Consider the following 15,809-nt stretch of genomic DNA (forward strand, 5'->3'; position numbering starts at 1 on the left):
TGGTAGGAACTGAAGGACCTTTGCCATCGTGCCTTTTGGGTGCACCCTGGTATGTACGTTGTTTCCGAGATTGACTCCTGAGGTCTCATCCACTCTCGCCCCCATCCTCCAATCGAGAGTGGATCATCACCTCCCCGATCAATTTGGAACTTGGTTTCCTTGGAGGACCTGAGGAGCCTGGAAAGAGAGCTTGCACAGACTTTTCTTGTCTAGATGCAGCCGGCGCTCCTCTTCCCAGTCGTGGCTTCCACAAGCTAACTAGAGACTCAAAGCCTCATAAATCTTCTTTCCGCTTTCTTGAAATGCCCTTGTTTGAGGCTGAGGAAGAAGACCTTTAAATGGGATCTGAACCGAGATTCGTACATTTCCTACAGCTCGATGGCAACACGTGCTCAAGAGAAGCTTTTGAAAGAGTAAGATACGATACAAAATAACCCTTGGAAAGTGCCCTCATGAAGCAGGACAAGTCCTTTTCTAACTTCACAGTCCAGATCTTCAGAAGCTTTTTTCCTACCACTTCTTTGCCATGCTACCAGGGAGCGGAGGGAGTGAGGAGAGGGGAGAACGCAAACCAAGCTTAAAGGTCTTAACTGCAAATTTATTTCATTGATTTTTAACATTTTTTGTCGATTGTAACATATAAATACAAAATAATTAAATAATTCCGAGAAGAAATTTTGCAAAGACAAATGAGCACACACAGAGAAATGGATATTCCTACTATGGTTAGTCTGGGATGCAACATTTTCTTGAAATATATGCAAGGGAGCCTTAGTGAAAGACCTAACTAAAGGGATTTGAAGTGTTCCCTATAAGAACGTACTGTGCTCGAGGCATCTCTCAAGCAGGTATAGATGAGAAGCAGGATAGACCCTCTGTAACTAGGAACAATCAGAGTTGGATATATATACATATGTATGTATATATACACACAATATCACAGGATAGTTCACTATTCCCAGTAGCTGCCCCCCCTTGTCACTGTACACTCTTCAAGACTTGACATGTGCTTAAAAATACATACAAATGTAACTGGGCCAGAAAGTAGCAGTTGTAACACTTGCGTACCATGCAGTTGTCTTTTGAAGGACTGATTTGTTTGCCATATATACACTCTTGAAAAGTAATCCTACTCTGATCCCCCCATTGTCAAGGCTCTGGGTATTTGAGAAGTGGCAGTGTATATATTTTCCACCTTCACAATCTTCCTGCCATCTTACAGTTGTAACCCTCTATGAGCATGGCATTAAACTCAACGTCTTAATGCAGATTCTGTAATCTGATCAAATGTGGTCACACAAGTCATCCTCTGCCTAAGGATGTACCCAAGAGGATGATAAGGGTTAATATGTGACTCCCCCACTGCTTCCCAAACCATAAGCTCATAGGCTGTGTCTGCCCAGTGCGAGTACCTTTTCTTGATTGCTCAAAGGCACTCTCTGAGCTAACTGTGGCACTGTCTGTTATAACTGTTCAGTCTGCCTTTATCATTATGTCTTGATTTCAGCAACATTTCTAAATTTCACATCCTATATGATCTCCCAAAGGAGGGTTAGAATTCACTGAATCGGTAAGTCCTCATATTAGATAAAATGACAGAACCATGATTCTACAAAAGAATACATTTACACAGTAGAAAATAAATATAAAAAGGTAGAGATAAGATTTTTGACATGGGAGTCACTAAGCTTATATACAACAAAGGCATGCAAAACTAAACTCACCGACAGACTGAAGTAAACATTTTTTTTTCTAGGATGTTATCAAGGATAACACCCTCTTTAAAATGTGATGGGAAATGAACATTCGTTTTTCTTTTCCTAGATCTTATTCTGTGGTTTTTAACACCAATCTTCTTCCAAATGAAAGATAAGAAACCAAATTGCAAATGTCTAAAGACCATAATTATGCCATGGTTTCTTCCTCCAATAGTAAATCATTGTCCTCATATGCTTCTCTAGAGGCTGCTGAGTGGAAAACAAGCTGACTTTCATACATCTCACATTGGGTAAATGGAAAACTGGACACGTCACACCCTCAGCATCATACTTTGATTTTAGAAGAGGAGAATCACATTTGCTCAATAAAGTGTAGGCTTCCCCGCTTTGAAGTCCTTCTGAGGGCCATCCGGCCCTTGCCATTGCAGGAATCTTCTTTGTCACTAAACATGTGCTGTTTCCCAGTGAGATCGTGAAGGCATACGTCTCCATTCTGAATGCTGAAAGAAACCCCATTCCTCTCTGTAGAAGCATTGCCTGGATAAGGAATATCAAAGTTGGTGTCACAAAGTAGCCAGAGAACACGCTAAAGCACTAGCAAGCATCACCTCCACCTCGATATTAAATAGGCATACCGGAAATGAATCTTTTAAAAAAAATACCCATCCTATGTTTTCATATTTTGTTTTTATTCCTTCTCTAAGGTCAGTGACAGTAAGCACAACAATTTGAGGTTGATCAGAAACAAAATTCCTATGGCAGTTTTAAAAAAGTGAAGCAAAGTGGGAAGACTTATTTTTTTTTTATTTTCAAAGGCCCATTTTCTAACTCTAATTGAACACATTGAATTAAACTGTGTATAAAATAATCTACAGTAAGTAATATTTAAGATTAGCAGACATCCTATAGGCACTCTTATAGGCTCCTGGTTCCCTATAATTCTTCCGAAATGAAACTTTGTATTAGAAGGTAAGCCCAAAGAACCAGCTACAAGCAGTCATGGCAAGAAGAAATTATCTCTCTCAACCATTTTGGAATATGTCTTCTGACTATCCCAGTAGAACTATTTCCCAAGAAAAAGCCATGGATTCCAACCTAAGAGTCCAGCCAGAGGACAGCAGGGTATTTAGTGGTAGCTGTGATTTCCACCTAGGCCTCCCTACCGGTAGCAGCCTTAGATCCTCAGGACACAGCATCCACGAGCTTTCAGGTACTTAGCACTGTCCTTCTGAGCATTAGATCATTGAGACGCCATGGGCAAAGTTGAATAATAAGCCCACTGATAATTTCACAATATAATCATGATAATGGTGAGCATAGCACTGAACATACATGTTGTCTCACTTATAGTTAGTGCTAAGCGATGGGTGTTATGTATTATCCCCATTTCACAGACGATAGGACAAAATTTGTAGAAATTCAATGCTCTGCCTGAGCTCCTATGGCTCAAAAGTGACGGACTGAACACTTGAGAAGGTTGCTTTCAAAGTGTGATCTTGTAGCCCCGCGGACTAAATTATATGGCTCTAAGGCGGTTCGGAACGGAAATATGTCACATTCATGCGAACAAGGCAGTGGATACGGACGGCACAACTCCATCTGTGCCACGGCTCAAATAGGGCATGTGACTGTCTGAGGCAGCTGTTCTAACTTAGGCATTCTGGTTTGAGGACATTTTGGTTGCAGGAACAATTTTTCCCAGTATAATAAAGCACCCAGCTGCCAGTTACTTTTTGAAATTCTCAGTGCCATTCCTCATCCGGTGTGAGGGCTGACAAGCCAGAGATGTGCATTTGACAAGCATATTATCCTTTCTGAAACTCGTAGCCATTCTGTTGACTGTAAAGTGCCCTCCCCCGCCACTGTCTGACATCAAAACTATCTGTGTCAGGATAGGCTGCTTCTATAAGATCTGAGTCCCTGAAGAATGATAATATTGGGAGGGGGGAAGGCTAGGCAGATGAAGCTTCCTTCACCTCTGAGCTCTTTTCAGAAAACGGAAAACTAGTCATAGATCAAAAGCCCTGAACACACAGGAGTCTAAGATTTGCAGACGGTCTAGCTTGATCCTTCCATTCTGCTCCTTTCAATCTGCTCTCTCACTCTTATTAAGCAGCCTTCATCTCCCTGTCTTTACTCCAGGGACCTCCAATGCATCATTCCTGATATGGCAAGTTGGCATTGGGCCCAGAACTTTACTCTTGGCATTGACAGTGATGATATAAAGCCGCATGGCAGCTATTTCTTATCTTTTACAGCAATGGTTCTCAAAGAAGGACAATTTATCACCTATCCCCACAGTGGACAGTGTCTGGGGGCATTTTTGATTGCTACAACTTAGGGCAGGGCACTGCTGGTTTTAGTGGGCAGAGAAGCTAGGGATGCCGTTGAGCATCTTGTGATTCTTTAAAAAGAATTATCTAGGGGGCTGGAGAGATGGCTCAGTGGTTAAGAGCATTGCCTGCTCTTCCAAAGGACCCGAGTTTGATTCCCAGCAACCACATGGTGGCTCACAACCATCTGTAATGAAGTCTGGTGTCGTCTTCTAGCCTGCAGACATACATGCAGACAGAATATTGTATCCATAATAAATAAATAAATATTTTTTTTAAAAAAATTATCTAGCCCCAAATGTCACCTGAGATTGAGGGGTCTTGATGTCAAGGAATCTTGTGTTTTCTTTATGTAAAATGCATATGTGGCATGTATGCACATGCGTGCTAGCATGTATATGAGCACATGTGAGTGCAGAAAGGCACATGCAATGTGTGCATGGATGCATGTGGACTCCTGGGGTTGATGGAGAGTGTCTTCCTGGATTGCTTTCTGTAATGATATTTCATTTGTATTTTAATAAATAAAGCTTGCCTGAAGTTCAGAGAATAAAACATCACTGATCAGCCTTACAGACAAGGCAGTGGTGACACACACCTTTCATCCCAGTAGCCACACCAGTTTGCCACAGAAACCGGGCGGTAGTGGTGCACGCCTCTAATCCCTAGATAGGAATATAAAATGGGAGGAGACAGCTCTCAGACACAGTCTTGTTCTGAGATTCCTGGAGGAAGGATCGCCATTTCAGACTGAGGTTGAAGTAAGAGCGAGTGGCTGGCTGTTTTGCTTTTCTGACCTTCAGGTGGAACCCCAATATCTGTCTCTGGGTTTTATTGATCATGCTACAGCCTTCCACTCTATGTTGAGGCAGGCTTTCTCACTGAAACTGGAGCTCACTGTTTCAGCTGGTCTGACCAGCCAATTTGCTTGGGTGTTTCCAGTCTCCATCTGCCTCTTGTGTTCTAGGATTCCAGCAGGGCTACCACACCCACCAGGCTTTTAAATGTGTTCTAGGGTCTGGTCCTCACCCTTGTGCAGCACCCGGTGAGTCATCTCCCCAGCCAACCCTCAGTTATACTTTTTAAAATCAAACTATCAGAATCCCTCATCTTTACGAGACTAAAAAACTATTTGGTACAGACATGAATCTACTCACAAACTGATTTGCATTAGCAATGGAAAGAACTAATGTCTTCAAACAATGGCTAAAGGGCGACTTCCACTGGAAGGATAAAATATACTGGCATATCCTAAGTGTTTAATAAAAATGCAAAAGCTATATTAAGAAGCAGAAGAAAGAAAAAATAAGCATGATAAGCTTTATGAGTAATGAACAGCCCAGTCTTGGAGAAAAAGAAAATGTAATGAAGTTTTAGCTAGAAATTTTGGACTTAATGAGTGAAAGAAGCATTAACTGTAATAATCTGTTCCTATCTGGGTGACACAGATAGTGACCAATATTGCTCACAATTCATCTTCCAGCATTTGATATATTCATGGGGACTTGGGTGCTGTCATAAGGCAGTCACTTTGTTGGAAAGGATTAACAAACATAAAAAGCAAAAAAAAAGAAAAAACCCAGGAAGGTTTCAAAGTGCTAAGGATCTGCGTGATTAATAGATGTGATTTTTAAAAATCATATTGCTAGGTAATTTAGGTACTGCTCTTATAGAAATACTGCAGCACTGAAGTCTTTGGGCAATATTTAAATTAGGATTTGAATAGAAAACCTTTCAGGTTATGGTCAATTCCCAGTAAGGGAAACTTTTAGAAAGATTTCTAAATCTTCTTTAAAAATTCATTCTTGTATTAGCTTCAAAATAAATAAATTTGGATTTATAAATGTCCTGGCTTATATGGAAAACTCCATTTGATCCACTAGTCATAAGTGTACTCATTCAGTTTGTTTTCCAAAAAGAACTACTTTAAAAAAAAAAAACAACCCACTGGCTTGAGAAACACTAAATCGAGACAGACATACATACCATTCCCGCTTGCGTGCACTGAGCAATCATTATTCACTAGTAGTGTGGTGGAGTTAGTGGAGTTACAGCTTGACTGTAAGGAATTTGAAGAGCTGGATACTCCTTGGTTTACAGTCTGCGTCTTTAAACCATTAGTAGCAGGTTTACTCCAGTCTACAGCAGAATAAGCATTACAGAAAAACAGGGTGGTATGTTGAAGCTCAAATGCAAGAGACAGGTCACAGAGTAACAAGTTCTAGCAATTGAATTCTCACTTCAAGAGCTCATAGAGAACTCAGACATTTTACAAGCTGGTGTTATAAAAGGTGCCTCACCTCCACGTATTTACCTTTCAAATGACTGCCTCATTAAAAGGAACCTGTGTCCTCCTGGAACTAAAGGCTGGGCTAACGGGATCGTCTGGAAATAGCCACTGAATTAGCACGTAACCCAGAACCTCTCTCTCTCTCTCTGCCCTCACAAGACCATAAATCATCTCTGCTGTGGTAATTGTTCTTGAATCCATACGATGACTGATCTACACACACTGCCGTTTTCTAAATGCAGACCCCAGTACCCATCAGGTACTGAAGGGCAGTATTCATGCTGAAGGAAGCTAGCTTTACAAACAAGTCTTTATTCTTCTTTAAAAAAAAAAAGAAGAAAGAAAAAAGAAATGCGCTATTTGCTCTACCAGCCAACCAGGAATATGTGAAAAGAACTTCAAAATAACCAAATACATGCCAAAGCTTATATACAAAGTCTGGCCAGTTAACAGACGAAGCCACTGACAACCTGGACCTGTGGGGAAGAGTGAGTCAAGCCTTAACACGTTATGAAGGAAAATATTCAAAATCACTTTGGGAAATGAAAAACATGAGCTCAATAGGAAACAAACTCTAAAAATTTCACTGTTGCTTCATTCAGGAAGCAGTTGGTCCACTAACTCTATGGCTCACAAAATCCCAAAATTCCCAGGTAGGAAGAATTCTCTTTTTTCTTCTTCTTTTTTTAACCCCTTACTAATCAATGAACAGCCTTTTCTGTGGTGCAGGTTGTGTCTCCCTGCTTTCCAGATCTGACAACCTGGCAATGACTGTGTTCATCTTAGTGTATACATTTTATTTTCTTGAGATTTCAGAGAAGAAAAACAAAGCCAAATCTTTACCAGAATTTTCAGCCAGCCGTAATTTTCCACAACAAACATACCGCCTCCATTGCTTCCTGACATTCTCTTTTGCTGCGCAGTAAAAGATGAATATGAAGAACCCTAAAGGGAGAGAGGGACATCCAACCCATTCAGTGAACTCCAGATAAAAGCTACACCTTGGGAGTCTACTCTGCACAAAAGAGGAAGAGTTTGGCAGTTGTGGACAAAGTGAAATTTTGTAAATCGAATAAAATGTCTTCAATCCAAAGCTTTAAACAAAGATCTTTGCAAGATAGAGTACTTATACGAGGAACTGCATTTCCACAGCTAAATGCACCAGCTCTTGTCTCAGGTCTTGCCCTCATCCTTTTCTGTCCGGGTAGTAGAAGCCAGGATCCTAGCTGAGGCCTCAGCTCCCATTTTTAGAATCCTCTGGACTTGCAATCTAGTTCCATGTTCTGTCCAATGTCATCTCGTCCCCAGTCTCATGTGTCTCTTCCCTATGCAAAGTCCCTTGCTTGGGTTCTTTGGGCCTTCTTCTCTGAGCACCAAGCTTGCAGAATGTTTGGAGTTACTTATCTACTATCTTCCTGTCTCCCCTCAAGGCTCAAGGAAAATTTCCCCTGATATTCCAGCATAAAAAGCTAGCTACAGGTTTGAACAGGCTTTTGGACTTGCTTCCTACCTACCATAGTCCTCAGTTATATGGCCCAGGGATCCTTACTCAACACTATCTCTGCCAAGACCCCCAAAGATTTTGCTAGTAAAATATTTGTGGTATGTGTGGATGAGCTCTGAACCTTCTCACCCCCCCCCAACACTCACCTACTTTTAAAATATTTGTTTAAAAACACCAAATCTGCTTCTAATTGGGGTACATATGAAAGAGCCCCAAGAGTTGGTGGACACCACACACCTTTGCCTAATGTTACCCTGGGGGATTCTCTTGGGTGCATGAAGGGAGAAACAACATGCGTGTGAGAGCCCTGCATGGAGATATGCACCAGTCAAAACAAAAGAAACATATACACAGCTCATCTTCAATCAACTCACAAGTACTGTAAAACTAGGCCTTAGCTCCCTTTTATAGAAGCAGCAAATTAATTCTAGCCATTTATGTTCTAATAAGATATTTTGGGGAAATGGAGAAAAAGAGGCACATTTGCTAGATCATTAAACCACATGAAGGCAGGTACATAGAGTTCATGTTAATGATTAATGTGAATTTGCATATCACATATTTCTCTCTTAAAATGTCTACTACTTTTCGTATCCCATTGTTAGTATATAAAACCTTTCTTCAACCGATTGTGGTGGCACATGCTTATCTAATTCCAGCACTGGACGAGCAGAGGTAGAAGGATCACTGTGTGTGGCCAATCTGGTGAATTCCAGGCCACCAAGTGTACCTAACAACAATTTACCTTAACAGTCCCCATCAAAAACCCCCAAATCAAAACAAAAACCCTTGATAGAATTTTCTTGTTTTGTTTTATATTTAATACTTCATAGCACAACACCTGGATATACTAATTTGGGGACTGGTATGTTGTAAATAAAAATACCAGTCATATATCATATATGGCTCTCTCTCTGTCTCTCTGTCTCTCTCTGTGTATGTATGTATGTATATCTGTGTGCCTTTCTTCAAATAAAATAAGAACCTATGGCCAAGTTAGATATTAGAACTATATACTTTTGGGAGGGATTTCTTTGAAAACTGGCAAAATTATCTATTGTCTGATGGGGTCGCAGGAGGGCAGTATGGGAGCCAAAAGCAACATGAAAACAAGCAGAGAAGAATGGAATGGAAAGGAGCTGGAATAAGAGGAAGCCAAGGGACAATTCTTTATTGTTTTTCTAATGTAAACCCATTAGCCTGCTGAGCTTTTAATGCCAAAGAACTTCCATTAAAAATTAACAGCTGACAAGACCACTGATGCAAAAGAAATTACCCACTTGCTTTTCTAAAGGCTACAACTGCAAGGGTCCCCAAGTTGGAGTGACTGGGCTTTATTATTGTGTGGGAAGCTCAGAAGTCAAGGGGACCCTCCAAGTCCTCCCCAAGGCAGCCTGGCAACTGCTAGGGATTAGCCCACGGCCAAGATCATGGTCACGTGGGTTTGTTTATATCTTTCTGCTTATCATTTTATTTTTCCAACTGAAGCACCAAACCTGAGCCCTAGGACCGAGTGGTGAATTTTTGTACTGACGTGGTATCTGGGTTTATTACCTCCCCATTTACCTCTCTTTTTGTTTTTTAGGGTTTTTTTTGGTTCTTTTCAAGACAGGGTTTCTGTGTGTACACCCCAGGCAATCCTGGAACTCATTCTGTAAACCAGGCTGGCCTCGAACTCACAAAGATCCACCTGCCTCTGCCTCCTGAGTGCTGGGATTAAAGGTGTGTGCCACCATCAGTCCAGCTCCCACTTATCACCTTATGTTTCCAATCAAACCCTCAAACCTAAGCCCTAGGTCCACATGGTGAACTCTTGTAATGACATGCTATCTCGGCTTTTCCTGTGTGCGAGTTCTGCTTTCACAAATTAATTTAAAAAAATAAAAAGGAAGAAATCAAGAAAAGGAAGAGTAATTGGCTCTCTCTGAAAGAGTTCCTGGCAGATTCCCTCAATATAGTTTCTCCAGGGAGAGGAGGATGGATCAAAGAAACACTCACCATTTCTCAAAATTAGTAAAATGCCTTTCTTCTAAGAACCCCGAAACTCCTATTCTCAGCCATAAATTGGTTCTGCAAGGAGTACATCTTCAGGCACTAAATAGCCTTCGAAGGGATATTTATTTTTTTATTTTCCACTGGGCTCTTGGAGTTCATATTTAAAGTTGTAGTGCTTACCTTGTAAGGTATGAAAGATGGCAAAGAGATACATGAAGATGACATTAACTGGTCCCCAGGCAAAGAAGGCAAAACCCCAAGTAATTCCCAGCAAAAATGTGAGGCCAGCAATACTCCTGAGGTCTTGAATACTAGTTTTGCGTTGCGCTCCCAATTGCTTCTTCCTTTTAATTCGACATAGCTGAACCAAGACGACAATGAACATGCTGATGTTCAGTAAAAATATCACACAGAAATAGCCCACAACTGTGATATAGAACACCGCATTGCTGTTGATCCAGCAACTGGATGGGGGAGAGGAGAGGAGGAAAACATAATGATGGAAATATGCTTGCTCCGTGTGATGCATTGGAATCTATAATGTTTGCTTGAAAACCTTTGTCTTCAAATACAAAATTTAAAAAAATGATAAACTGTTTTTCTCCACAATCATTTATAGCTCCGGGGAACAGAATGTGAAGTTTATCTTGGCCTACTTGGTAATGAAGAGTATTTCAGGGCCTAGAGAGATGGCTCACTCCTTAAGAGTAACTGGTGCTTTTCCAGAGGGCCCGGACTCCGTTCTCAATACCTGCAACTGGGAAGCTCAGTACCCAATACCTGTAACTTCAGCTCCAAGGGATCTGACACCCTCTCCTAGCCTCCACAGACACATACATGTGCCAAACAGATGTGTGTGTACACATTCATACACATAAATAAAAGTAAAACTTAAAAATAATATTTTGAAACTATTTTAAAGCATTCAGAACTGTGTAAGCTCTAGTTATCCAAGTCTGCTTGTCCTTATTATTATAACATCATGAGCATTTCATTTTTATCAGATGTTAAGTGTCTTAATATACTTCTGCCGAATTTGTATACGCTCAGAATAATTTCTCCTAATTCATTACTTAAGTAGTAGTGTGGCATTTTCAACTAGCCAATCTCATTACACATGATGATGAAGGCTCTAGTTAAAAATGATTTTAGATTTTATTAAGATGATAGATACAGCCAACAGACTGATTAGATTCTCCATTTTCTTAGAGAATTTAATTTTCTAGTTCCCTGGACATTCCTAGGATGAATTTATACTTACAAGTCATCTGGTGAGCCATTGGGGAATTTCCCATAAGATCCAATCCCATAATTATCTGGGGATATAGTCAGGACGATGGCCACAATCACAGCTGGTATCCCTGGAACATGGGAAACATCAGTCACATAGTTCTGACAACCAAAGAGGTAAGAAGAAAGACTGGAGGTCATTCTATTTTCCTTCAGGTGGCATGGCAAACACTGGTTAGCTATTCATCAAATTTTCTTTTCATATTGCCACATGAATCGTTGCTTCTACCCTCATTGGCAGACAGAACTAAATTTTGGCTATAAGCAGAAGTAATTTGCTCCACTGTGGTGCTACTCTCCTAAAAACTTCCTGCAAGGTCCTCCACTCACTTTCCCCGCCCCCAAATGCAGAGCCATCTTGAGGCAGAGTTTTCATCAACTGGAGTTTATAAATAACTATAGAGACACCTTCCTTTAACGCAATGCCCACCAAAATCCCAGCAAAATTCTTCACAGACCTCGAAAGAACAATACTCAACTTCATATAGAAAAGCAAAAAACTCAGGATAGCCAAAACAATCCTGTACAATAAAGAAACTTTTAGAGGCATCACAATCCCTGATTTCAAACTCTACTACAGAGCTACAGTATTGAAAACAGCCTGGTATTGACATAAAAACAGACAGGAGAACCACCAATGGAACCAAATTGAAGACCTGGATATTAATCCACACACCTACAAACACCTGATTTTTAACAAAGAAGCAAAAAATATAAAATGGAAAAAAGAAAGCATCTTTAACAAATGGTGCTGGCATAACTGGATGTCAATATGTAGAAGAATGGAAATAGATCCATATCTATCACCACGCACAAAACTCAAGTCCAAATGGATCAAAGACCTCAACATAAAACCAACCACACTAAAACTTATAGAAGAGAAAGTGGGAAGTACACTTGAATGCATTGGCACAGGAGACCACTTCCTAAATATAACCCCAACAGCACAGACACTGAGAGAAACAAGTAATAAATGGGACCTCCTGAAACTGAAAAGCTTTTGTAAAGCAAAGGACATGGCCAACAAGACAAAACGGCAGCCTACAGAATGGGAAAAGATCTTTACCCACCCCACATCAGAGGTCTGATCTCCAAAATATACAAAGAACTCAAGAAATTTGTCATCAAAAGAAAAAATAATCCAATAAAAAATGGAGTACAGACATAAACAGAGAACTCTCAACAGAGGACTCTAAAATGACTGAAAGACACTTCAGGAAATGTTCAGCATCCTTAGCCATCAGAAAAATGCAAATGAAAACAACTCTGAGATTCCATCTTACACCTGTAAGAATGGCCAAGATCAAAAACACTGATAACAACTTATGCTGGAGAGGATGTGGGGTAAAGGGAACACTTCTCCATCGCTGGTAGGAGTTAAAACTGATACAGCCTCTTTGGATATCACTATGAGGATTTCTCAGAAAATTAGGAAACAACCTACGTCAAGACCCAGCAATACCCAAAGGATGCTTAATCATACCACAAGGACATGTGCTAAACTATGTTCATAGCAGCATTATTTGTCATAGCCAGAACCTGAAAACAACCTAAATGCCCCTCAATCAAAGAATGGATAAGAAAAATGTGGTACATTTGCACAATGGAGTACTACACAGCAGAAAAAATAATAACATCTTGAAATTTGCAGACACATGAATGGATCTAGAAAACATCATACCAAGTGAGGTAACCTAGACCCAGAGGGACAAATATCATATGCACTCACCTATAAGTGCCTTTTAGACATAAAGCAAAGAAAAACCAGCCTACAATTCACAACCCCAGAGAACCTAGACTACAACGAGGACCCTAAGAGAGACATACATGGATCTAATATACATGGAAAGTAGAAAAAGACAAGATCTCCTGAATAAATTGGGAGCATGGGGAGCATGGGAGAGGGTTTAAAGGGAGGGGAGATAAAGGAAAGAGGAGCAGAGAAAAATATATAGCTCAATAAAATCAATTTAAAAAAATAAAAGAAAAATCTGTCTTCACTAACTTAGGGTTGGTGACTGCTACTATGTTGGCTTTCTCAAGGGTCCATGAGTAGTTCTGTTAAAAAGAGACACACGAGGGCTTGTGACAGTTTAAAATGGCTTTCAGCTAGGGACAAGTTGCCTCGCAAACCTCCGTACCATCACTCACCAGTCCCATGCTACACAAAGACTAACCAGCCAGCTTCATTGCTCTGATAAATACAACAACAACAACAACAACTCCTTTTATCGATTGGCTGGTGTGCCTGATACAATCAAATGCATTTTTTATTTTAATTCAGTTATATCTCTAACGATACTGACATGATGGTTTCCTGAGTAAGAAACTTTCAAAGGCAAGAATACTGGAGAACGGAGCTGTAAATCATTGTTGGAGTGCTTACCTAGTATGCTTGTGGCCCTGTGTTAGATTCTCAGTGTCAAAGTCATACATAAGTAGTGGAAGTAGAGGAGCTTGTTCTTGACAAGGGCACCTGACATTTTAGCTTTCTCTAAAGAAGATAAAATTCCTGCCCTTATGCCTGGAGCTGTGACTTTCTGCGACAAGTGAGGGAAATGGTGTGCTCTGTTATTCTTCACAAAGATATAGTGACAGTCATGGTGACACGTACTGAAAAGCTTGTAGTCCTGCTATGAAGGAGGGACTGTGTAGACTGAAGAAGACAAGGGATGCGGGAATGCGGGAGGGTTGATGGTTGGAATCCAGTGGAAATGATATGCACAAGGAATGAGAAAACAAGGCTGGGCTGTTTTCTAGCCTTGCAAAGTGAGGCTACGCCACACCACCACCTAGACCCAGGGTCTTCACAGCGGTGCTGCCTATAATGGCCTTGCGAGTCTCATTGGTTTGTCTTCAATGAAGTGACTGATGTGATACTACATCAAAACGATAGTGTACTATATCCCTGTGGATTACCTACAGGGCTCACAGGGGGAAGAGGTATCAGTTTAGTATTTTCTGAGGAAGATACCAGAAACTAGCTCACTGAAAAGTGCCACCATGAGTCATGAACTTACTGTAAAGTAGAAATGAAGAGTTTTGGAAATGATCTTGTTGCTCATGCAGCAAGATTTTCTGGAGACAGTGTAGCACACGTGGAGTCCAAAGCTGCTTTAGAAAGTTGCCAAGAGGAAGCTCATTCAACAAATCTCTACATGAGTACAAGTCAGAGCACTAGAGAAGTCCAGGCAACACACAAGCAAATTTATACATACCCCAGCCAACAATGCAGAATTTAAGGATGTACTTTCGGATGTAAGTATTAAACACCTTGACAAGTGCCAGGTACATGTGGAATGCTTCTAAGCCCATCCATGTGAAGGAGACCAAGAGGAAATAGTGAAGAAATACAGCCACAGAGATGCAGAAACCTCGGGTATTATACAGAGCAATCCAGGAATCTAGTAGGAAGACCAGGTTGAGCAGAAGCAGGGCAGCACACAGTTGGATGTGGATTTTGGAAGGGTAATCCCTCCGGATCTTTCTAAAATGAGAGGACAAGAAAAGAATTAGCATTATAGTCTGGCAAACTTTGTGTAAGAACATTCCTCAGGCTGTCTCAGAGTTTTAAATGATTTATTCGTCAGTATATAGTGATATGCACAGATTTCTTCTCAGAGTGGGTGAGTGTTCAGGGGACATTAACATCAACAACAGTTAGGTGGTGGTGGCACACACCTTTAATCCCAGCCCTCAGGAGGCAGAGGCAGACGAATCTCTTGGTTCGAGACCAGCTTGGTCTATAGAGCAAGTTCCAGGACAGTCATGGCTACACAGAGAAACTCTGTCTCAAAAAACAAAAAAAAAACCAAAGGCCCAACAACAACAAAACAACTATCAAATATAAATTGAAGAACTGTGATAATTAATATTGATTGTCAATTTGAAAAAAAAAGACTCTAAAATCACCAAAAAGACAAGTCTCTGGATGCAACCATGAGGGTGGGAGCAGGCTAGCTAAGGTGGGAAACTCCATATTGAATGTGGGTGCCACTCTTCAATGAGTTGGGCCTTAGACTGAATAAAAAGGAGAAAGTGGTCTTAGCACCGGCATTCAACACTCTCAGTTCCTGCTGCTGTGATAACCCCACATCCCTATCATGATGGACAGACCCTTCAAACTAGGAGCCAAATAAACTTTTCTTGAAGTTGCCTTTGTCAGCTGTTCAAACACAGCAATAGGAAAAACAGCTAATATGACAACCATACAGCAAATAGATCTCGACTTCTAAAGGATCTTTTACACGCTGGTTGTAGACCCTCACTTTTAAATAACATGTAATCAACACTACTGAGAGGTCACCTCGCTTCTCCTGAACAACCTCTAGTAGTTCTCACATGATAGGCTTCCACATTCAGATCTTCAAAATGTCAGATTGCTATATCATCTTACACTATGCCTTAAATTGAGATCATGGAAAAAGAGTTTGAACTATAGCTAAACGTAATGACACAGGGAATGTAGCAAATTGACCTTTTAAGATTTCCTCCTAAAAAGTGATGAGAGGACGACTCCTTCTGGTGCAGTGATGTTATTTGGAGCCATTCCTTGTTTTCACTTACAAAGCCACACTCACGGATTTTTTTCAGTTAAGTTTTATACTCATCTTCTTATTCCTATACCAGTTAATAAAGTTAATCTTTCACATTTGATCAGTGTTATTTATAAACTTAAT

At 40.6% G+C, this 15,809-nt stretch overlaps 1 protein-coding gene across 1 annotated transcript in view; it reads right to left on the reverse strand.

Annotated features, from left to right (window-relative positions):
• Positions 1–2,070: 2,070 nt before the first annotated feature.
• Positions 2,071–15,809, reverse strand: part of LOC121441333 (adhesion G-protein coupled receptor G2) — a 67,780-nt gene continuing 54,041 nt past the window's right edge. The window contains exons 22-27 of the mRNA XM_041642463.1: positions 14,349–14,617; positions 11,102–11,201; positions 10,021–10,304; positions 7,185–7,286; positions 6,038–6,190; positions 2,071–2,255 (exon numbers count right to left, since the gene is read on the reverse strand). Of these exons, the coding sequence (XP_041498397.1) occupies positions 2,071–2,255; positions 6,038–6,190; positions 7,185–7,286; positions 10,021–10,304; positions 11,102–11,201; positions 14,349–14,617 (1,093 nt within the window). The remainder of the gene's footprint in view (positions 2,256–6,037; positions 6,191–7,184; positions 7,287–10,020; positions 10,305–11,101; positions 11,202–14,348; positions 14,618–15,809) is intronic.

This window comes from Microtus oregoni, unplaced genomic scaffold (genome assembly GCF_018167655.1).
Source record: "Microtus oregoni isolate MIOR12 unplaced genomic scaffold, Mior012 000074F_ref0000038, whole genome shotgun sequence".
In the NCBI taxonomy this organism is placed as follows: domain Eukaryota; kingdom Metazoa; phylum Chordata; class Mammalia; order Rodentia; family Cricetidae; genus Microtus; species Microtus oregoni.